Source organism: Lycium ferocissimum, chromosome 9 (genome assembly GCF_029784015.1).
Source record: "Lycium ferocissimum isolate CSIRO_LF1 chromosome 9, AGI_CSIRO_Lferr_CH_V1, whole genome shotgun sequence".
Taxonomy (NCBI): Eukaryota; Viridiplantae; Streptophyta; class Magnoliopsida; order Solanales; family Solanaceae; genus Lycium; species Lycium ferocissimum.
Window position 1 is genome coordinate 22,937,721 of NC_081350.1, and position 25,081 is coordinate 22,962,801.

General features: G+C 35.1%; 1 protein-coding gene across 1 annotated transcript; it reads left to right on the forward strand.

Moving 5' to 3' along the window:
* Positions 1-2,384: 2,384 nt before the first annotated feature.
* LOC132029913 (serine/arginine-rich splicing factor RSZ22A-like) lies at positions 2,385-6,445 on the forward strand. Its single transcript, XM_059419320.1, has 6 exons — positions 2,385-2,521; positions 3,340-3,441; positions 5,148-5,236; positions 5,484-5,709; positions 5,845-5,955; positions 6,144-6,445. The coding sequence occupies exons 2-6, from the start codon at positions 3,353-3,355 to the stop codon at positions 6,178-6,180; spliced, it is 552 nt and encodes a 183-aa protein (XP_059275303.1). The 5' UTR covers positions 2,385-2,521; positions 3,340-3,352; the 3' UTR covers positions 6,181-6,445.
* The last annotated feature ends 18,636 nt before the right edge of the window (positions 6,446-25,081 follow it).

The window sequence follows — 25,081 nt, forward strand, 5'->3', positions numbered from 1 at the left end:
TAAACACTATGATGTTTATGTAGGTTGTATGCGATTGATATTGCTAAAAAGACCCTGACAAAGATAAGAGAACAAAATATATAGATATTAGACATCAATTTTTGAATTAATGTAGAAATGGGCATAATGTAGCTCTCCTAAATTTCTTCATTAAATTTAATACTTTAAAGTTCGCTAACAAATATTTACATACTAAATAATGCTACATACTAGTATATTCTAATAATTTCCGTACAGAATTTTAAATTAAAATTAACAGAATTTTTATTTCCGCAAACTGTAATTATTGTTTCGAACAGAAACTGTCTTTAGGTACAAACATGTCCGTACCTGTTGATACCCAGAGTTCTGCTATAAATTTCGAGGCTTCACCTCAGTTTTACTCACCGAATATTATCAATTTTTTTATCTCCTCGCTCTTCTGCATTCTGCATCGTTTCATAAGCAAGCGTAAGTATCCAATATAATTTGCTACCACCATTTGAATTCGTTGAAGTTCTGCAACTTGCATTACTGCTACTGTATAATAGTTTTTGTTCTATTCTGGAAGGAATTAATCAGTACCTTGATAGCTGTGAAGGGATTAAATTTCTTAAGAAAACACAAGACATTTGTGGGTTTGAAAATTTCTATTTCATCTATTTTCTTATTTACTGCTTTGAACACACAAAGTTAACAGAAAGAGAACATGGAGTTGATCAAGGGACTGCTTAGGGTCAAGCTACAAAGGATATCACGAAACAACCTCAGGTAGAGGGAAAAAAAACGTGTACTACTTAGTTTAGTAGTTGTAGAAACTTTAACAATTTATGGACTATAGACAATAAAATTCACGTCAAGAAAATAATAATCAAGACAGGAAATATCGCAACAATCGTAGTATTTGATTTCAAAATATGACAATCTCTATGAATTCTCTGATTCTACACTTCTATAATAAATTCAAGGGCTTTTGAGTTTAATCTTGAACTTGCTGGATTTGATCTTGACTTATACTTGAATTCAAGAGTTTTTGAGCTTGATCTTGAATCTGGTGGTCTTGAACTTGAACTTATACTTGGATTCAAGGGCTTGAAGCTTGATCTTGAATCTCGGTCTTGATCTCTAGAGCTTCTAGAGAAATACTTGAGTGAATGCTTTTAGCTTGTAGAGAAATCTGCAGCGTTTGATCCACGAGCTCTCTCTGGCTTCTTATTAGAATTTCTAGTCCCTTTTCTGAATTATGAAGCCCCTATTTATTGTTGTAGGATGGAGGAGTTGTGATAAGGACGAACTCCTTTCGGCCAATCAGATTTCAGTTGACATGGCGATATTTGATTAGCCGGAATATGTCACTTGTACACGTGGCACACTTTCATTGGCCTTTGATTTGACTAGGCTTGTTTACACGTGACATAATCCTATAGGCTCCTTTGTTTGACTAGGCATGCCACGTCATTTGACATGTGACACCAATTTGGGCCTCTAGGATAAGATGACATCTTGGGCTTGACAAAGTGGGCTCATCATTTGTAGCCCAAACAAATGGACTAGCCCAACGAAGTTGGACCCTTAATTAAATTCATATTTATTGGACTTAAATAATTAATTCAATTACATTAATCCACAATATTTATTTGGACTAATATATCTTGAACTTAATATAATCAGAATTTCTTATGGATTTAAATTTAATAAAATTCCGTTGTCCACAATAACATTAGTACTTTTAGGTATTTAAATTCTGCCTCAATAGTCAGGACTACATTTTACCTTTAAAATAATTAGATGATTTTATAACTTTTTTTTTTCTGGCAAAGAAATTGAAACCACTGAGCTATTGAGCAAAAAATTTATAGGTGAAAGAACGACGTTAACCCCTGAAAATAAAATAATTACCTCCCGTGTCTTTCTTATTTTCATGCCCCTAAAATTATTTACCCAAAATGCTCTCAAAATTATGATACCAACCTGATATATAAATATACTGAGATTGTATCATGTTCATGCATTCAAAAGACACTTTTCTAAAAAAAAAATAAAAAATCTCCATGATATCATCATCTGATATACATATAATGTGATGGTATCGTGGAGGACTGCTTCAATCCTTCAATAAGACACTTCTCAATCTTTCATGATACCATCGTAGTACATAAATATATTGAGATGGTGACTGCTTCAGTTCTTCTCGTAGTCCTCAATGACCTCCATGATACCATCATGATATATAAATATACATCGATGGTATCATGGAGGAAGGATTTTGGACGAGGGGGTAATCGGATAAATATTTTTGGCCGATTGGGTAAGAAGCGAAATTAGTTTAGGAGGGATAAATATTTTACATTTTTAGGGATATTTTGTGTTGTTTTCCCAAATTTTAAATAGGCATCAGAAAAGGCCATTTGCACAAATAACCACTTCTGCCTATATATATAGTAATCATATTATCGGGTAAGGTCCTTTTTACATGTCCCGTTCAATAGAACACCAAATCAAAGCCCTTGTTCTACAGTTTCGTGTTTCGCTAGGGTTTCAGGTATGCCTCTACTTTCCCAATTTCTCCAGCCAAACATCACTTATAAGCTCATCTGATCTTGAAATTATTGGAGAAAAGATGTACTGATTTTGTTGAGTTGTTAGATTCTTCAATTTATTTGTGATGTATAACCAACTTTGCATAGATTCAACAACTTGCAGTAGATTTCTAGTTTTCTTACTTAATTTTTGATAGAATAGGGAAAATATGTCTTGTTTCACTCCTCCCTGTTATTTTTTTGTTCTTATATTTATTTTACTGAACTGTTGATGGTTTCATTGGATTCAACTCTTAAATTTATGTATAGCTCGTTCAGTTTATATAGGAGTTTTTTTAGTTGCTATCTTCAGTTTTTCTCTCTGAAATTTTCGGTGAATTTGAAAAATAGATCTTGTGTGCCGTGGAAGAGTTGCTTGAACTGTTGTAAAAGAGTTGCTTTAGTTGTCTTGCTGTTTCTCTTTTAATTGTTTGATATGTAATAGTATTTTCGAACTTATGGTGAATGGGATAAAATCCATTTTCCTTTAGAAATCTGGTTACAGCAATCGTATGTTGTTTGATTAATTTGAACTCTTGAATTATTTCTTTATCTTGTGCTTATTCCATATATGTGGTGCATATCTTAAACATAGTTTTGTAAAGGCATTTTCACATAGTGAGTGACACTGAAAGTTTGTATTTTTTAAGTGGAAAGAATTGCTTATAGTTTGAGGATATTATTATGTTACTAGGAAAATGGTGTTTTGTGAGTGGTATTTGATTTCTTGATGGTCTTATTAATGTTAAGAGTTGACTGTACTTTTCTGTTTCCCCAATAGGTGTGTATTGAAGATGTCAAGAGTCTATGTCGGAAATCTGGACCCTAGGGTCAGTGAAAGAGAGCTTGAAGACGAATTCCGCATCTTTGGAGTTATAAGAAGGTAAAGCAAGTTCCAAGATTTACATCTCTTGGTGATTGGTATGCATGGTTGTATTGTGCAATTAATTCTTTCCCTTGTTATTTTCCTTCATGCTCACCTGCACCAGTTGAAATTATGAGTCATTAACTGCCCATCACATAATTGAATTTTGTGCAATTTGTTGTTTTTTGTTGGTTTTATTTGCTGAGGTGTAGCACCTTAGACCATTGATGTTGCAACTAAAGGCCATTAATACTGTTTCCTTTATCTCCATTTTAAAGATGCTTATTATTGTTTGGAATTTGGATTCGAATCGGTTCGTTTAACAGTAAGATGGAAGACATGAACAACTTATAATAATAGTATTTAATTTTTTATTTTTTTGGGATAACAATAGTACCCGAGCCAGCGTGCGCCCACCTTGGCTTTTCCGCGGGTACCTGCAACCTCCCACCAGTAAAGGTTCCGGCTAACTCTGTCTGCTAAGGCTTAGGCACTGTCCAGCAAAAGGCTTAGGAAGATGGAAAAAAACCATCTAGTGTTTTTTGTCTCTGTCATGATTTGAACCTCGGTCTTCAAGGTTTGCACCCAATTCATTGACTACTAGGCCACACTTTTGGGTGCAATAGTGTTTAAATTTTTGCCTATTTGGTTTGTAACATAAAGTCTTAATTTGTTATACTTCTTGTGGCTGAACAGCTCAGTGTTCACATGCCTTTGACTCCTGGGATTTTACAAGAAGATAGAGCGAGGCTTCATGGCTTTATGGCCATGCTGAGAAGTTTTTAGAGGAGATTGAGGGCATATGTTTCTAATTTTATAATGAACTAAGTTTAATTCCAGTCTTGGTTGAAGATGCACAGGTGGTTCTGATTAGCAAGTTGGCCAGAAATAGAAACAAAGCTCAATTCTTTCTGTACTGTTATTCTTTGCATAAAGGGTGAACATCTTACATATATTGTGCTTGAGCTAATTGAGTTGCACTTATTGGAAAAGAGAAAAGAGCAGTTTTGGAGTGACTGATTGAAAAATAAAAAAACCTATAAGCAACCAGAAGGAGATGAACATATATTGACATTTTAAATTACTTGGCAAGGTGGAAATTCTTAAAGATAGTTTGGGATTTCTATGCCTTTTTTTAGCATATGGATCAGTTTCATGCAAGTTAAAGCTGTAATTTGGTCTTTAGTAGAATAATATCAGAAACGTAACGTTGTCTGTGATTGTACTTTTGTGGAAAGAACTATCATGAGAATGCTTATTGAAGTTTAGGCTCTTAGCAAATGCTTATGTAAATAATTCTATAAAATTTGTGTTTGGGCTAGAGTAGTACTAGGATGGGTGACACCATGGGAAGTCCTCATGTTCCATCCCTCCTTTACATCGGTACCATTCTCTCCCCTCCCCCCCCCCCACCCCCCACCCCCCAAAAAAAAAAAAAAAAAAAAAAGAGAAATCTATAAAAACACCCAACTTCCAAATAGGAGTCGTAATTTTTTGCATGTACATTTTCCCTAGCATACACGGTTAAGTCATAAAGGACATTTTCCTCTGTCAGTACTTAGTTGAAGACTTGGAGGGTCTAGCCTGGCTAAGGGAGCCATTTGTTCATAAGTTTTTATCTCTTAAGAGCATTAGTTGCTGTTATCTTGCATTCTTATACATTATATTTATGATACTTAACTGGTTTGCTTTCCATCATTCCTAACTCACAAATTTGTTTACAGTGTTTGGGTTGCAAGACGCCCCCCTGGCTACGCTTTTATTGACTTTGATGATCGACGGGATGCACAAGATGCAATCAGAGAGATCGACGGTATTGTTATTTGACTGTTTGCACCAACTGAGGCATATTATGAAGCTTTTTGAATGAGTTTCTCTTATCTCTGTGATGGCCATGCTATATTTGGCCTTGCTCTGAGCTAAAACCCTAATTTAGTTAGTTTATCTAAACATGGGTGTCTGTGTATTTCTTTCTTATCCTAGCATTTCTAAACACTGGTGGTATGTTAAGCTATGAAGCACTTCTTGAACTGTATTTTATCCCTGATTCTATGAAATAGGTAAGAATGGATGGAGGGTGGAGCTTTCACATAATTCTAGAGAAGGAGGTCGTGGGGGCCGTGGAGGGGGCCGAGGTCGCTCTGGCGGCTCTGATTTGAAGTGCTACGAGTGTGGTGAGTCTGGTCATTTTGCTCGGGAGTGCAGAACGCGTGGAGGTGGAGGTCCTGGAAGACGTAGAAGTCGAAGCCCTCCTAGATACCGAAGGAGCCCAAGTTATGGTCGTAGGTGAGAAACTGAAGGATGTATCATTGACTAGGATTCTATTAACAATTTGAGATCTTTTCTATATTCGTGATCATCTTCACATGTAATTTGCTGCTGTTCTCTCAGTTTCTTCTGATTTCCCCCTCCTTGAAGCAGGAGCTATAGTCCTCGTGGGCGTTCCCCTAGGCGCCGAAGCCCGTCACCACGCGGTCGCAGCTATAGCCGGTCGCCATATCGCGGCAGAGATGAAGCTCCATATGCTAATGGGTAAAGTCTCTATTTACATATTTAGGGTTCTTTTTTTTATGTGAACATAGCTGACACTTCTCTTTCGTAATATATACCGGGTTAATGTCTTTGCATATGCTCTTTTTGATGCTACAATATGTTTATTTTCTTTTTCCTAAAGATTATGATTAAGCATTGTTCTTAATTTATGCGCTGATTATACGCAGAAATGGACTCAGGGAGCGTCTCAGAAGCCGAAGTTGAATGGAAGAGATGATAGTCTGACGTGCAGGAGTTTTTCGATTTGTGTTACTGTCCTTGACTTAATCACAGCTGTGTAAGTGAGGCCAGGCCCTCAGCTTAAACTGGTGGTTTTGGTTATGTTTTAAGTTCTTGCTTTGGTATCATAAGTGTTGGTTTTTGTTGTTTCTTAATATTACCCTTTTTAAGAATCTATATCATAGACTTATATTTTGGATTTCATGTTAGCTGTTATTTTATGAAGAAAATCACAAAGAATGTTGCTGAAGATTTATGTTTTTGTTTTCTTGTGCCGAGGTGTCTTCCTGGTACTGCTTCATTGGTTTTCTGCTTCTACACTCTGTGGTTTCGTTCTTCTCTGCCCTGCTGCGGGATCTTCAATTTTGAAGATTGTGGATCCCAGCTGGCTACATACATCGCTAGATGCTTCTGTTTCTTGAATCTCTGCGGATATGACGCGCCTCACCTCAGGTTGTAGTGGTATTTCTTTATGTTCGTATTAAGGATGAGGAACGGCATGACACGCGACTGGCAGGTACCTAATCTGTTCAAGGGAGGTTGGGGATTTGATGTTCTCGTTTAAACTAAATTGTGAGTGGTGCTCCATTTGGGTTCATAAGGCAGTGTTGGAGCAGATATGCTCATGAGGATTTTAGTTCCCTTTGGCTTTATATGCTGGCTGCTTCTTTTTGCTTTTTCTTTTTCCTTCTTTCACCTACTCTTTTTAGTATCACCTGTCAAAATATCAGTCCTCTTTTAAGGGAAAAATCTCCATAATTTCTGTCTATCTGGGATTAAGAGCTGGTTCCAATTTTATGAAAATGTTCCCTCTAGACTCTAGAGTGACACATATATTTTGAAATTTGAAGTTTCTCTTCTACTTTTCCACACAAAGCTAGTGTTTTGTTTTCAAAGGTTGCCTTTAACCCCCCCTTTTTGCCTTTAAAAACCGTCAGTTATTTCTGTTAACTTCATCATGTTCTTTCTTTTTTCTATCAATATCTCTTTTCCATTTTCTGACGAACAAAGTATGGGCTGGCAAGTAGTAGTTGCACACATCAAAATTGTAGAATGATATGCATGAATGTAGAGGACCACTCGCCATTGGCCTTTCCAGTCGAAGAGCTTGCTTTGACTGCCTTTGTCCAAGATGTTCAGCTGATTGAGTCTTTGTCTTTGAGATGTGGCCTCATTGTTCTGGGCGAATCTTCTTACACCAGTTTCTGTCTAAGTATTCTGCTATATCTGCGCAGCAGTTTGCTAGCTATTGGCTGAATTCTCATCATGTCTCTTTGCTTCAGTCATTTTAGCTGCTAGTGCCAGCTTGTTACACGGCGAGGTGAGCACAGATTATCATATATGTTGTATGCAGGAATAATTTGAACGGTAAGGTTATTATACCCACTAAAATGTAGTAAGTTTTCAAGAATATGTTGTCTTGCCTGCTCTGCTTTGCCTGTCAATAAGTTTGTTTGGCACGTCATCATTACACATGGAATTACGTCTGTAGTCTTAATATCAGATTTAAGGTTTACTTATTTTAATTTTCTATTTCTATTTTCTTGACTTAAATTTTGCAATATCTGTTTTGCATCATAACAATTGCTTGACCAGCGTGCTGCTTCTGTAAGCACCCTAGAACGCTTGTTTCTATCGGTTCATGAGTATTTTGTGCGTGAGCCAACCACGTACACTGTTATCATCTTCTGTTAATCATCAAAATATGGATTTTGCAAGTGAAACAGTAATTTTTATTATATTCTGTTAAATGATCCCAAATATGGAAGTTTGGTCTAATCTAACTAATGCTGAAATCTGGATGTATTTTAAATTGGTTTTGTGTGCTACTTCCCTTGTATGTTTAAGCTCTTTATAAGCATTATGCATCTTGAGCTGAATGTAATATTATTCGCTCCTGTGGAGGATGCGTCACATAAAACAGTCTTTTGTCTAATCTCATTGCATCCAAATGAGCATAAACTTGTACGCAATAAAAACATGTAATAGAGTAGTAAAATCCGCCCTTTTCTTTCAGTAATTAATCTATTTCGGTTTGACCCGTAGACTCGCCGTGGTTGTACGTAGAATGAGCTATTGGGTCAAAATGGTCTAGCATGGTGACTCAAAATGCAATTCTAGTACGAACATACATTATGATATATGAAGATCTTAAGTTAAGAAGTTTAATCATGTTGAGGGTCGTAGTTAGGCCTGTTAACCGGTTTAACCTGAACCGGACCGGTAACTGGTTAGGGAACCGGCCGGTTTCCGGTTAAAAAACCTAACCGTTTAACTTGGTTTGGCCACGGGTTTCAAACCTCAAACCGGAACCGGTCCGGTTAAAAAGCTTCAAAACCTTTTTTTTTTTTTTGTATTATATATATATATTATAGTATATTGTAGGTATATTTACATATGTTATACAAGTTTATAAGTAAAGTTTAAATATTTATCGACTAACATGCTTATAATAAAGAAATCAAGAATACGAATATACGTGTATACATATATATATTAAGTTATATGCTTAAGTTAACACTATATACTACATGTACCTAAAATATAGTAAGAATATACGTATATATATCAATATACTTAGGTTATATATATATATATATATATATATATATATATATATATATATATATACTTATAACTTATATACATACTTTAAGTATACTATATATACTTATAACTTATATATTATAACTTATGTTATTTATAGCTTAATTGTTTTCTAAGTTTATAAATTCGTATATGCGTATACATATATATATATATATACCTAAAATATAGTAAGAATATACTTATATATATATCAATATATGTATCGCATACTTAGGTTATATAACTTAGAGAAAACATCATTTAATCCCCGAACTCGTACGAAAATTCACTTTAAGAACTAAACTTAAGTTGTATTTATATACTTCCTTTAACAACTTTCATCTTAATTAAATACAACCCCAAATGCTGACGTGCAAAAATAAAAAAAAATAAAAAAATTAAGAGAGTAAACAACACAAAAAGTGGACCCGCTAATATATATATATATATATATATTATTATACAATTAAACAATAAAATAAAAATAATATACAATTAAAACATAAAATAAAAATAAAAATAAAGATGGCCCCACTGTTCTCCTTCTACCCCCACCCCCCCCCCCCTCTCTCTCTCCTTCTTCTTCCCCATCCTCTCATTGCATCGTCTCTGCTCTTTTCTTTTTTAAATTTTAAATTTCCTCTTTCTTTACTCTTTTAGCTAATCAACATATTAAACAACAACAACTAATTAGCTAATAGGCAAATTAAACAACAATAACAACATCACTAGGGTCTCATCCTTCTTCTTCTTCTTCTTTCCCATCCTCTAATCGCCATAGTCTTGCTGTCATCTTCTCGTTCTTCTTTTTCGATTTTTTTCCTTTCTTTTTCTAGCAATCCCAGTGGTTCAAATGATTTGGTTTTTAAATGGGTCAAAGATTTTGCGGTGAGTATACCATCAATGACCCACCAACAAGAATTGAGAGAATTCTCAACTTTTTGTGTCAAAATTGTTGTTTCCTAGGAACGAAGCCGATAAAACGGTCTCTTTTTCGGGATAAAGATTTTCGAGTCATGTTGATATTTTGCTAATTTTGACCGAAATTCGATTGGTATCAATAAAAATCAAGATGGTATTTTGTTGATGATAATGGAGGTTTGAATGACAAGGATAAGGAGGAAGATGACGAAGATGACAAAGATGGAATTTTTAGTTGGGTTGATTTAAGCGAGGCGGGTTATGGTGGTGTGTGGTGAGGATGAGGAAGGAGAAGAAAGAGAAAATATAATAAAAGAAAAATAAAAAATAATAATAATGATTTTTTTGGTTGTGGTATGGTATATTAAGCGCGGTAGCAAAAGAAGAAATGAGATAGTGGCGTTGCCATAAAGCAGTATAAAGAAAGTGATATGGTTGTTACAGTTGGGTGAGGATTAGGAGAAAGAAGAAGAAAGAGAAAGAGAAAAAATAATAAAAGAAAAAAAAAAAATGAAGTGTTGGTAAATTTTGATACGACAACGACGCCAAGAACGACGCTAAGAATGATGCAGAATGACATGACGCGAGATAATACACCTCACATCGCGAGAGATATTATTTTTTGTGGTGGAAAATAATTGAAAAAAGTTGTTAAGGGGGTATATAAATACAACTTAAGTTTAGTTAATAAAGTGAGTTTTCGTCGGGGTACAAGGGGTTAAATAAGTTTTTTCTCTATAACTTAATATATATAAATATATATAGTTATATATATATAATTAAAATATACTAAGAATATACTTATAATATATATATATATATATATATATATATATATATATATACTATAAATTATAAGTATATTCTTAGTATATTTTAGTTATATATATTATGAGTATATATAGTCTTAGTATATTTTAGTTATATATATGTTTAAGCTATATACTATATATACTCATAATATATATATATATATATATATATATATATATATAGATATATATATTTAATTAAAATATATTAAGAATATACTTATAATATATAGTATATTTTAGTTATTTTTCAAGTATATAACTTTCTAGTTTTTAATTTAAGTATATTCTTAGTATATTTTAGGTATATTTCTAACTTTATAAAAGTAAAAATATGAACACAAGTAAATAAAAGAAAGCTCAATGAGTCATATATTTTATTCATTCTTGGATAACATTTATTTGCAAGTTGTAGTTCTTTTTAACTTGCAAATAATACATGAGTAGTATAGAAATAGTCGAATAATAAAATCACCAATTTTGAACCATTTCGTTAATTTCCTCCACATTATATTCGATCACAAATATCTTCAAAGTCTTCCATTCTTCGGTCCACTGTTATCAAATCTTCAATTTCTTCCTCTTCGCCTTCCTTCGCTTCTAAGTTTTGGTTGCGTCGCTCCGATCTAATCCAATCGCGAACGCACACTAGATTTGCAAGTTATTCAAAGCTGATAATAAATGTCTATGGTCTCCAATTTGCCGTCTTCTTGGCAAATGCGCTCTCCGAAGTTTCATGGTTGATATTGAACCGTAAGGATATCTCGAGCTATTCTCGAGAATCGGATAACTTGCCTAGTACTTCTTCCACCACGCTAAGACGTCCAAGTCATCCAGTTCCTTGATATCCACATTTGTCGCATCAAATAAAAGTTATATTCATCAAAGTTGCGATGCAAGAAGTTGCAGTTTTGGCCGAACGTAAAATTTTTAAACCCGACAAGCCCTTTTTTGCTACTCGAGAAGTAGTAGAGCGCTGGAGCAACGGCGTAGCTGTTTTTCCAAACTACAATAATGAGAAAAAAAATTTCTAAACTCATCATCAATAAGCGAGTTGACGCTTCGCCAAAGATGGTTGAACTCCCGCTTCAATTTCTAAAAATGTATAAATTTGACCAACCAAATTTTTAGTATAAGACATTTTTAAACAAGGATTTAAAATAGAACCCAATATAAATAAATTTGGGATGGGAAAAAAATACTTCTTAAATTTGATTATCATTTCAAAATAGCCACTTGATAACCGGGTTTATGTTTATACTCTTGTAAAACTCTAGCTATTTCCGCTTAAGTAGGCTAAAATTAGATGCACTAATGGGATAGAATTGTCTAGAAAAAGCAAGAGTTGCATTATAAAATTTTTTTAAGAGCTCAACACATTCTTTAACATCTTCCCAATGCGAATAATTTAACCAATCATCACTATCAGTATTATATTTGTTGTGAATTTGTTGTATGGGAATCCTATACTCATATGCTTGTTGTAGCATAATGTAAGTGTAGTTCCACCTAGTCTCAATTTCTACTTGAATTTTCTTAGGCCTAAGTTATTTTCCACACAAAGATTCTTAAAATCTCTAATTCTTCCCCTATTAAGATTACAAAAAGAAACGCAACCGCATTTCTAACTTTTTGAATAGAATCGTCAAAATAGTCAAGATCATCTTTAACAATTAAATTTAAAATGTGACAACTACATCTCACATGAAAAATATTTTTAGCGGAGGGTTTAATTCTCTCTTTAAAAGACCAATCGCCTTTGTATTATTAGAAGCATTATCTAAAGCAATACAAAGTATTTTTCTATAAATGTTAAAAAATCTCATAATAGTAGACATTGAATCCGCTAAAATTTTCCATCGTGACGATCTTTTCCTTCATCATATAAAAAAGCTATAATTTTTTTTGCATAACACCAAATTGTCATCAACCCAATGACATGTAATAGCAAAAAAATCTAACTTGTTAAGACTAAGACCTAAATCAGCGGTAAGACAAACATTACGATTTAAAGAATTAAATACATGGCGCAAATAAAATCTATATTTTTTAAACAAATCTATAACATCGGCTCTACAAGTACTTCTAGGAATACCCTCAAATAACGGATTATAACAACGTTGAATGTAAGAATAAAACCCCATACCCGATGGAAAGGAAAATGGTAAACAATCATAAGCTATCATTTTAGCTATTTCTACACGCTCTTTTTTTTTGTCATACTTAAAATTTCTATCGGTTCGTGGGTCTATCGTCATTTGAATCCCCCCACATTTGAACCCGTTTGCTCTCCTCAAACATCCATATGTTTGGTTCTCATATGAGAATTTAGTGTACCCGTTCCACCATCCTTACTGCTTCCTTGCGTTTAAAACTAAATACTTGTCCACATAGGGTACATGTAGCTGATTGGTTTTTCCTATTCTTAGTCATAAATTTCCAAACTTTAGCTGTTGGCTTACGAGTTCTAGACGGTTTGTCTTGTGTATGTGATTGTGCAGGACATGTATTTCCTATGGGATTTTCGAGGGGTTGTGTTTCATCATCATCATCTAATAGCCTGTTTGGCCAAGCTTATTTTCCCTCCAAAAGTACTTATTTTTTTAATAAGTGCTTATTTGAAAAAAAGTGAGGTGTTTGGCCAAGCTTTTGGAAAAAAATAAGTGTTTCTAGAAGCGTAGGTATGCTTTTCAAAAAAAAAAATGCAGTTTTTGCCAAAAGACTTTTTTGAAAAGTACTTTTTTGAAAAATACAAATAGAAGCACTTTTAATAGCTCGCCAAGCATTAATTTTCTCAAAAGATTTTTTTAATTAATTGGCCAAACACAAACTGCTTTTAGCCAAAAGTGTTTTTCTAAAAAGTACTTTTAAAAAAAGTATTTTTAAAATAAGCTGATTTTAGAAGCTTGGCCAAACAGGCTATAAGTCTTCATTAAAAGTGTCGGTAAAATGTTGTTGCATTGCCTCATGACCTAAAAGTGGATTATTTCCTCCAACATCAATACCTAAATTAGGTGTTTCTTCTACAAATGTTTCCTCATTAAGCCCACGCCTAACAATACCACTACTACTACCGCAAGACCACGTCTTAATCTCTTTGACATTATTAAATAGAATTAATTTAAATCACAATCAAATAAATCACAACAAATTAAATTGCTAGAATTAAATTGCGAAAAATAAATTGCTAGAATTAAATTGCGAAAAATAAAGATAGAGTTGAACGAAGGTACCAAATTGCCTGATTAATTTCAACAAAGTGAAGGCGGCTAGAATTGCAAATCCATCAAAGTTACTTCGGATTGTTGCAAAATCACCAACTCCACCAACAATATTATAATTGCAAAATTAACAATTGAAACTATAATAAGACTTTGTAATATTTATTTGAGAGAAATATAAAGTGACTAATTATTGCAAAGTAACTATAATTGAGAGATTGAGATTTGAGAGAAAGAGAAGAGTGAATTGGTGTGAATTAAAATGAAAATGAAGAAGAGTTTATATAGGGGTGAGGGATGGGTTAAAGTGTTAAAAAAAAAAGTTTGGGGGTTGGGGGGCTAAAAATAGGTAAATGACCGTTTGGCAACGGCCATTTTTGCAAATGGACCGTTGCCAACGGTCCAATTACGACCCGGGGCCCAGGGGCCCAACGGCTCTAAAAAAAAAAATTTTTTTTTTTTTAATTTAACCGGTTTAAACCGGTTTAACCGGTTCCGGTTTCAAAAAAATAGGAACCGGACCGGTAAAAAAATTAACGGTTAACCGGAACCGGTTAACCGGTTCTACCTGTTCCGGTTTTTACCGGTCCGGTTCCGGTTTTAACCGGTTCAACCGAACCGGTTGACGGGCTTAGTCGTAGTTCACATGTTATCTGACCCATCTTGACAAGTATACCTTGTGTGGATCTGGTCGTTACCCGTTTAATTTTTCATTAGCATCTTAAAAGACACATTATAATTTTTTAGCAAATATTCTCAAATTTACATTTCACATCAGATTTCTAATTCATAAAAGAAACCCCTATAAGACCCAACACCAATTTCTTTCCATCTTCTAGCTAAAAAATATGCACCTCCTATACTCTCTTCCTATCAGATTTCTAATCCATAAAAGAAACCCCTAGAAGACCCAAGACCAATTTCTTTCCTTGTTAAAAAAAAAAAAAAAATTCTCCACCCGCAAGGGTAGCTCAGTTGGTTGAGAATTATGCTTTCATAGTGAAGGTCTCAGATTCGAAATTCCCTGCGTATGAAAGTAGGGGATTTGCCTTCTGAGTCATGAGGCTTTCATAAGGAAGGTTGCAGGTTCGAAAAATCCTGCCTACGAAAGCTGGTCGTGGGTTGCTTAGTGTGGGTTACCTTCTGTGCTGCTTGCGGGCTATTTTATGTGCACACCCAAAGGGTAGCAGCGGCTGGTTTCCTCGTCATAAAAAAAATATATATATATAGATATATATATATATATATATTTTCCTCCTATATTCTCTTCCTATCAACTAAAATGAATATCTTCATATATTCTCACTAAAAATATTGTCTTTCTTAATGGCTGAAAAAAATTGGTTACCATCCGTTTTATTCGAACAAATTATCCGAGAATCTCGATCCTCTTCGATCCTGTATAAACCAAGTATTATTAATAATATTAATATAATTATTGTATTAATAATATTAATATAATTATTGTGTCGATTGATAATCCTTGATGGCTTGCACGTTCGTAATACTCATCCTTAGGGGTCGTTTGGTTTGAATACAAGTTATGCTGGGATTAGTTATCCTGGTGCTATTTCTAATTCACTGTTTGGTATGTTGTATTAAAAATAACATGATTTTAATTTCTACAGAAGTTGTTTGTTTACAAAAATACCCTCTACTCTATTTAACCAAAATGCCTAAAATTTCCCCTCTTCTTGCTCCTTTATCCATTTGAAACACGTCAATTCTCTTTTAACATACTAGTTCCTGGGTTGTCTGCGATTTTTCTGTCTCACACTCTTGTTCATAATGTATACAATCAATGAAGATACTGATTTTTGTAGTGCCACTTCCCAAAGTCAACAGTATTGCTATTGTTAGCGCACAATGTCCAAGTCAAGTCATTTTCAGCATTGGAAGAGCTACCTACAGTAAATTGGTTTTGGAACAAACATATTTATAAGCAAAAGAATTGCGTTTAAAAGTCTTACAAATCTGAAAAGCCAAGCTGGGAAAACTAAAAGATAGGAGTTGTGCCCATATAGCAACACTCAGTTCAGTAGCTTCCCTTATACCACTTAAAACGTCAAACATTACATAACAAATTACTTGCTGTGACCTTCACTTTCATCAGATCCTACTCCCAATCAATTCCACATTAGAGGTACAGACCAAGATTCACTAATTCTCCAGAAAGATAACCAAAACTGTCGAATTTAGAGGCATCAAATACATAGTTAAGCTAAAAAGAGAAATTGAAAACTGCCATAGCATTTACATATGCACTTAACATTTACACTAGAGTTAAGCTATTTAATAGTCATTAGTTACACAAAAATATAGCATCCTCGTGCCCTCCAGGCATCAGCAAAAGAGTATGGACATAACCCGAGGTATCAAAAAATGGCACTACAGTCAAATTTTAAAGTTGTTAGTCGAGCAAAAACTATTAAACTAGTGCCACCACTTATACACACAACTTTACCATATTTCAAAGTTTATCATTGACAATCATGAAGACTATTGTCTGGCGCTGAAGTTCATCCATACATAAAAAAAGATTCATCTTTCTGACATCATCACAGAGAATCATTGTAGCTTTGATACGTTGCTCTCCGGAGTCCAACTCAAATGCAGGAGATTCAAGGATGGAATAAATTTGACCATGAAGATAGGATAGATCACGATCCCCAATCTTGTCAATAAAGGCACCCATTCTTTTGTCTTGACTTTCAGTAAAGTTTTTCATAACTTCCGTCATACCCTTAAGAAATGTCTCAGTAGCATCTTCCACAACCTTTTTTCTTTTCTTGCTTTTCTCTTTTTCATTGACATTAGCAGAGGACCTATTAGCATGCTCACCTTGTTTATGGTTTTGTTGGGATCAAGTATGTTCACTTTCAAATGCTCCAGCATATTCATGTTCAGATGCAGATGCTCCAGTATAAGCATTTTCAGCTTCTCCGGCAGCTATATTAGGTCCGTGACTAGCACCATCTTCTTCTGCATCATCAATGTCGATAGGAAATCCCAAGCTCATGTCATTAGAAAGTCCTGAAGCTTGACTCCTTAGAATATCCTCAGCAGCATCTAACGGCCCTTCCGCGAACTCTCCTGTTGCTCTATCCTTGCCAAAGATTTCCTCCCAATCCTCAAACATTGGCCATTTTTTGGTATTCATATTTTTTGCAGTTGGATCAACCTAGAAAAAATAAGAAAATAAACAACTTGGATCAATCTAGAAAAAATAAGAAAATAAACAAAGCAATGTCTTGTGTCAGTTATAAACTAGTCGTTACGACTACGTTGTTGCTTTTCTCAAGCTCTCTGATATGTTAAGGATGCATTTTCGCAATTGCACATGGTTTTTGTATATTTTGCAGAAAATGGAGGATGGTTGTTTCTGCTAGATCTGAATTACAATATTCTAATAACTTGAGAAAAGTATTAATTACCTTTATAAAGTCAACCCAATATTTTGGATCGTTAACAATTATGGTTCCATCACTATATTGAAATCCCAGACCACTTCGACTCTTTAATAAACTTATGCTTGCATAACATTTCTTCCACGCTTTTATTTTAGAATTGACATGTGGTTCCTTTCAATCGACTATCAGGATGACGTTCATGCAAATAGTGCTCTAACTCTATCAGGTATCCCGGTCTGAAGGTTCCATTATCGGCTCTCCAACCATTAGCACACAACTCTTTTAAACCATCTATAAGAGCACTTTCTTCTGCTGTAGTCCATGTCCTTCGGATCGAAGGTGTTGATTTTCTTGATCTTTTTGACGACATCTTTGAAACTGCTGCCCGGCTATTCATTTTATCTGTATAATCTTGTGAAATAAATCATCACAAGTATTAGTTATCATCACAAGAAGCATAAGTATCTTCAATATTACTTAGCATCATAAAAATAAAATTTCACACTTTACACATTAAAAAAAAAAAAAAAACTTAACTGGAAGTACCAAAACATCACATAAGAAAAGCTAACCAAACATACGTTATCTTCACAAAAATAAAGGTAAGTAACTATTTCTTATAATCACAACAAACTGAAAGTTGATACGCCTTACAATTATACAAAAAACTAAAGAGAAAAACACCCAAAGACCACAAAATATAATACAAGCATGGAACGTGCTGAAAAGATCAATTGTTTAGACTTGCGTTCCACATTGATTGAGCCAACTCATCCCTCCATGTAGTCCACTCCTCAGATGATTCAACAACATTAATGTTGTCTTGTTGATACTCCACTTGTTCTTCCATATCAATGTCTAAGGGATCCACTTCCATCTCTCTACGAAAAAAGTTGTGCATCAAACAACAAGCACTAATGATCCTGTTATGAACCTTAACTGAGTATCACGAAGGACTTCTAAGAATTGCCCAACGCCCTTTCAAGAGACCAAATGCCCTTTCGATAACATTACGAGCCCTAGCATGCTTTATATTGAAAAGTTCTTCTCGACATTGAGGTGGCGGATTGTCACCTTGCCAATCCCTTAACCAATATCTATACCCTCTGTAAGGTGAAAGAAAACCGTTTCCATTTGTATATCCTCCATCGCACAGATAATAATTTCCTATGATATAAACATAAAGTTTAGTTATTTTTATACAGTATTCTTTTTGTGATATAATTTGAGTGTATAAGCATATGTATGGCATACCCTCAGGGATTTTCAAACCATTCATTCGCACTACAACATCTCGTAATACACGGCCATCGGCAGCTGATCCTTCCCAACCAAGTAATACATAAGTAAAATTGAGATTTCTATCCCAAACTCCCAGTACATTAGTTGCTAGTTCTCCCTTTCTTGTCCTGTATCTTGGTTTTTGCTCAGATGGAACTCTAATTTGAATGTAAGTACCATCTAATGCACCTAAACATCCCTATAAAATCAATTATATCATTATCTCAAACTTTTCTTTTTCGTAAAATTATATTCTCTATTAATAGATGCTCAAATGAAATTCCACATACCTTAAACCATCTCCATCGATCTTCAGTCTCATCTTCAAGCACCGGTTTGGGATTAAGAAGTAACAAAGGCGCTAGTTTGAGAACAGCTGTCAAGCATTCGTTAAAAGCTTGACTTACGCTCCAACCCGATCTAACATAATCGGCCTTAATGGATCTATTCTTCTCATGATGAGCCAGGATATTTAAAAACATTGCTAACTTTTCATTACTTGACATGTTTTTGCTATCGGTCAAACCTCCAATTTCCTTGGTTAAGAGAACTAAAGTGTGATAGGAATTTCTATCCATTCTTATCAATACATAAAATGTCACTGTCATGATACCATTTAAATGAGCCATAATTTTAGGAATTCGAACACTCATACGGTACCTAATCACACGTCTATTTCGCCGTTGTTTTTTTATAAAACGACCATACATGGTCATGATAAGAAAAATAAACATAACAAGAAATTGTTGGCACAATATCTCCTCACGGATGATAAAGCATTCAATAACGGACAGTAGTTGATGATCCATAAGAAAACCTAATTTTACCATAATAAATATGAAAAGAATCAATACACAAAAAAATTCAATTAGAAAAAAGGAATGTATGAACACAAATTTATAACTTTCAAGCGCATAGGAGAAACTACTGTGATTTTCAAATATTGCAGCTCTTTCACATATAGCTAGTACTCTTTTCACATATTTAAGCTCTTTAGCACATGTTTCCGGCCATAATTGTTGACATTTTTCCTAACATTATTTATATGAAGCTATAAAGTTCCAGCCTGTTCTATCATTGATGAATAATGATGCTCCTGCAGACAATTAAATTTATTTCTCTTCACTGAAGTTCAACATTCAAAAAGGAGTTCAGATTTTCAACATTCAAAAAGCAGTTCGGATTTCTACTATTTGGTAGAGAAAAGGACTGTACCCCCAAATTATGCAATAGAAAACTTATAAATGATGAAAAGGAAAAATAAGAGAAATTGATTTTGGTAGAAATTTTACCTTGTGAGAAAAGCAAAATGGAAAGCTAATGTCAAAGATGTTCTTCAATCACCCCATTTCCATCCAAAGAAGAGGAGAAATCTCCCAAGAGAAATATGAAGCGTCGTTTCTTTAGTTTTGTTGGTAAACAATGTGAAAAGCTAGGTTGATAAAGGGTTTTTGACGTCAGGGGCATTTTAGTCTATTCACTACTTTATCCTGAGATAAGTTATCCCAGGATTATTATTCCACCCTGTAATGGGTATAAGTTATCCCAACACTATTTTTAATACTGGGATAACTTATGCCAAGATTGGTAACCAAACAAGATATAAAGTGGTACTAATTTTTTGTTACACTCTGTAGTTTCGTATGTTGAGATTCGAGTTACCTTTCAGGAGCTATATGAGATTAGATGTGCTTATCTTATGTTTATGAGGGTTTAAGTTTATATAATAAGCTGTGGAAGGATTGAAGGGCAAGTGAATCAAGGAAATTAACTTTGTTGGATTTTGAAGGAAATAGGAGGGGTAATTTTGGCCCTACTTGAGGAAGAAATATCTTATGGTATACGAGGAGTTTTGAAGTGAGATAAAAGCCAAAATTGAAGTTCATGAATTCTAGTTTCCAACGCAACAAACCGCTCGTCGATACGACATCAGAGTAGAGAATTATGGACGTTACAAGTTAGGCGGGCATAGCAGGGTGCGCTGCTACAGTGCTACAGTGCCAACAGACTCTAACCCACTATATAAGGGCTAGAACCCCTCTTTTTGTCACGCCCCGAATCATGGCCTGGGCGAAACACGGCACTCGGTGCCTTACTGCTTGTGACCGAGCGAACAACATGACTTGCTGAATCATCATGAGGCATAACATGAGCGGAATATAACGTGAATGCATGATGAGCCTTTATAAAACGTAATAAGTCATAATACTTAATAAAAAATACTTGTTTAAACATGAGTGCGGAAATAACATGAATGAGCCAAAATGGCTATACGACTCCGAATGTGTGACATAACATAACTGACTTGTCTAGTCTATGAAACCTCTATCATGAGTCCGACCGGAAAACATACTTATCGACAAGGCCCCAAAGATACCTTAGATGCATAACTAATCATAAAACAAAAAGTTGACTAAACCCCCGAATGAGATGGGGCTCACCAATAAGTGATACGAATGCGTCGTCCCTACGGAAGCGCTTATGTCGTCCGTATACGTATATGCACGCGTCGTGAAATGCAAGCCCCGGGGCAATAGAAAGGGAACGTCAGCACATTGAATGTACTGATATGTAAAGCAACTGAATGAAATAAGATGGGACATGGGATATCGTGATAAGAACTGAAACTGGACATGAATATGAACATGAGCATGAGCATGGATATATATATATATATATAACATGAGTAAAACATGGTAAGTAAGGAGAGCATTTCATAAACCGACAATATGATATCACCACGTGGGTACGTGGAGTCTGGTACCTCGTGGACCGAGAGCCCACATACCTTGCTGGGTATAAGGTGGTAACGTGCCTGATGGATCCATTCAGTGAAAAATTAAGGAATCATCCTAACTGAGCGGAGCGATCCTTGTCCTACGGTGGCTACGTAGTTTCGGGCTATCTGAGCCTTCTCAGTAATTTGTGCAACTCCTAAAAACATGAACATGATATAGTTGGCTAAGAAGCCCATGATTTTCGTGAATTCACTTGTAAATGACATGAAATAATGATTTCACGAAATAACTTGTAAACACGGTTTCATGAAATAACTTGTATTTAGCATGTATGTATCTTGAATCATGGCATGAAGGTAATTATATAATACAATTGCATGAAAACTTGTAGACATGTAGGATATTCATGAAATAAGCATTTTTATTTAAAAACATGCATGCAAGAACCCATGGAATACAAGATATGGGTTTTCATGGATTACGGGCAGATTTACAATAATCATAGTGATGTATCAAGAACACAATGAAGAATTTATAACAATTTAATACATAATATAACATGGAGCATGGACCTAGGGTTATCATGAACATGGTTAAAAACCCTAGTTTTCGTAAAGCTTCATACTTTATGGAAGAAGAAGCGAGGGGAAGAACAATGATGTTCCCACACGTAGATAGCAACTCTACATACCTAGTAATGCTCCAAAACTTGAGTTAAAGACTTGAACTTTGAAGAAGATTTCCAAAATCTTGAATCTTGAACCTTGAGATGGGTTTTCTTGAAAACCCTAGATTAGTAATGATGATTTCTTGTTTAGATTACAAGGATATATATTAGAATAGGCTTACCTTGGTGTTCTTAATGATGGGAGAGGGTAGGAGGTCGTTCTAGGGCTTGAAGGAATAAAAAATAATGATTTGGAATGATATGGACTAATATATACTGTTCTGGAACATTAAATTTTACGCCCAGCAAAATACTGGCCGTATTTTGAAAGACGGGCCGTATTTTGAAATACGGTCTGTATTCTGTTTGGACTACACTGCGACTCTTCAGTAAAATGGCCATAACTCTTTGCACAGATGTCCGTTTGACCCCCATAATATACTGTTGGAAAGGTATTTCAAAGCTCTACAACTTTCATCAAGGAAGTTTTTCCAATTACAAATACGATTTGAAATACGAGCCATATTTCAAAATACGGTCCGTATTTAACAATGAAATCTCCCAATGCCAAATTCCAGAATGCTCAGTGATCTTTGGTGCTAACTTACGACTTGAAATACGGGCCGTATACTGAAATACGGTCATTGTTCATGGGCGTAAACCCCCATCTCACAACTGAAGAGGAAATTTGAATTCCCACATTCTTTATCTGGTCTTTTAAGACTAGAATCATGGTCAAGGCTTAGGTTAAAGGTAAGGGGTGTTATAATATCTCCCCCTTGGGATCATTCGTGCTCGAATGATGGGTCATGGTTTAGAATATGACAGGACGTGGCTTGAATACATGAACATGAAAGAAACATGACATAAAACATTAGAGCTTGACATGGTTACGTGGGAACATGGTCATGGATCATACATGATTACATGGAAACATGTACATGGGGAACATGAAACTGAGTAGCACCTACATGAATGAGAATCATGAAACATTTGTCCTCGATTTAGGACTAGTGGTTAAGAATCGCTACTAACTCTAGAATCTACAAAATTTATGGCAGGACTTCCTTTCATGGTCGGACCCTCGCGACATTTCTCAAACACACCGCCAAAGCTAACTAAAGTACCAACACACAACTCACAGGGTATCTTAATACGCATGATATGACATAACGTGATTACTGAATCTTGAATGTAGCTAACATAAATACTGAGCTGGCTTGAACACACGGATATTGGCTGAATGATTACTATACATGGTGTTTGGAAGAAAATTCGTAGACACGAATGGCATGAGTACTGGAAATAGGCACGAACATGACATGATTACTTGGGCGTGAGACGCATGACGTGGGACATAAATACATGAAGACTGGATGACATGAATACATGAGTGCTAAACTGTCATGAGATACGAATACGTGTAAACATGGATATCGTAACACGGGATCTGAATGTCGAAAACATGATTGTTACAATATGTGGGTTGAATACTAAGCGCGGGTAGGATTTGGATACTTAGAGACTTAATCATAGACGTTCGTATGTCACCATGGTAATATGAGATAGGAGTATGACTTAGGCTTTGAATGTAAGCGCAACTCGATGTGAATGCGACAGACTTGAGTCGTATACAAGAATATGATCCTAACATAGGTATTCATAAATCTCTAGCATAGGCATGACATGAATACGTCAAATCTGAGTAGAATACTCCTGAGATAAGTACCACAGGGTACGTGAAAAGATATCTATTTGAATATAGGAATGCACCTTACTTCTGATTATCTCGTTAGCTGTTAATCATGATTATGAATACCTTAGCTCATCTTGCTCATTCTTGTGAGCGAATTATAGAGGACTGAGAGAAAAGGAATTATTGGTACTATTCACATGAGACACTTTGCTTTAGAGAACAGACATGACATGGCGCATTGTACATGAAGGACGTAACGTGGAACATGCGTACATGGGAACGTGATTCATATGGCATGAAACGTGAATAGCATGACATGGGGCATGGGACCATGAGCAACCTAACATTTACATCAGTACATCATAGATGCATATCGTGGCGTCTGGACTTGATTTCATGAGTATTGAGCTAATAATAAGGCATAAGTGTGATTTGCATGGAGTAAAATTATAGGCTCACTCTTCGGTACTCAGAGACGTAAGGCATGGATAAAGTATTACCTTTAGAACTTAAGATATACTGAAATGATGGGACATGATTCAACATAGCTTACTCTTATCACCGTGAGTAATTGCCCTTGTTATAAATAAGGCTCGTGAAAGAATGGATTATAGGCATGAAAAATTCGTTCCTCGAGCATCTAAGACATGGGTAGAAAGTCACTTTGAACATAAAAATGGCATAGGTACTTCGGAAAAGATAAGGGCATCCTTTGTGCCAAGCTACGAGATGGTTTAAAACATTAGCCAAAGAAACATAAGCACGAATTACATAGAATCATGGGTAGGACATCCATCTTGGTTCACCTTCATTATTATCTAACGACATCATTGTTATGATACCGCTATAAGTGGGATGCATAACGAAATGGATTGGGGCACGAGTATGTGGTAACATGGATAACATAATCACAGGGGTCAAGATCATCATCAGATTTGAAAAGCACTTAGATGCTAGAACATGGACATGAGTATAAAAGCATGATAGATACGTGAGACCTGGATACGGTTTTAGCTCTTAGACATGAGCACAACCTGATGTGCAAAACATGAAAGAATATTTCTTTTGCATGGATTACTATCATTATGGAGTCTTAATTGGTTCTTGAATTATAAGCATGGAGTATAAAACGCCAACTTGGGCATAAAATAGGTACGGAAGGCACGAGTAGAGTATGTTTGGGCATTAGTACCACATAGTATATGAATTACTCTAGAATTGGAACCGTTATACCCTTAAAACCCTCTAGTCGATCTAGAACTTTATCTCATAACATAATTACCTAGTACTTGATCTCAACGGGCATGACAAAAATCGCATTCTATGCACCTTATCTTGGCTACATGAAACTGTGATCCTCTGACATAATCTCCTTAACACCTATCAACTTACGAAACACATAATCTATATCGGTACCTTATTGCACGATTTTCCCCTTAGTTCAAAAGTCTATGTTTTAAGCCTGAAGATTCCTTAAGTCTAGCAATAAGTCGCTATCTGATCATTCTTCTAGTTCTGACTCTAAGACTATCGCCATGAGACTTACTAGTT

Coding starts and splice junctions, on each gene's coding strand:
- LOC132029913 (XM_059419320.1), top strand. CDS start 3,353: ATGTCAAGAGTCTATGTCGGAAATCTGGACCCTAGGGTCAGTGAAAGA. Junction 3,442..5,147: donor ATCTTTGGAGTTATAAGAAG/GTAAAGCAAGTT, acceptor ATTTGTTTACAG/TGTTTGGGTTGCAAGACGCC. Junction 5,710..5,844: donor AGCCCAAGTTATGGTCGTAG/GTGAGAAACTGA, acceptor TCCTTGAAGCAG/GAGCTATAGTCCTCGTGGGC.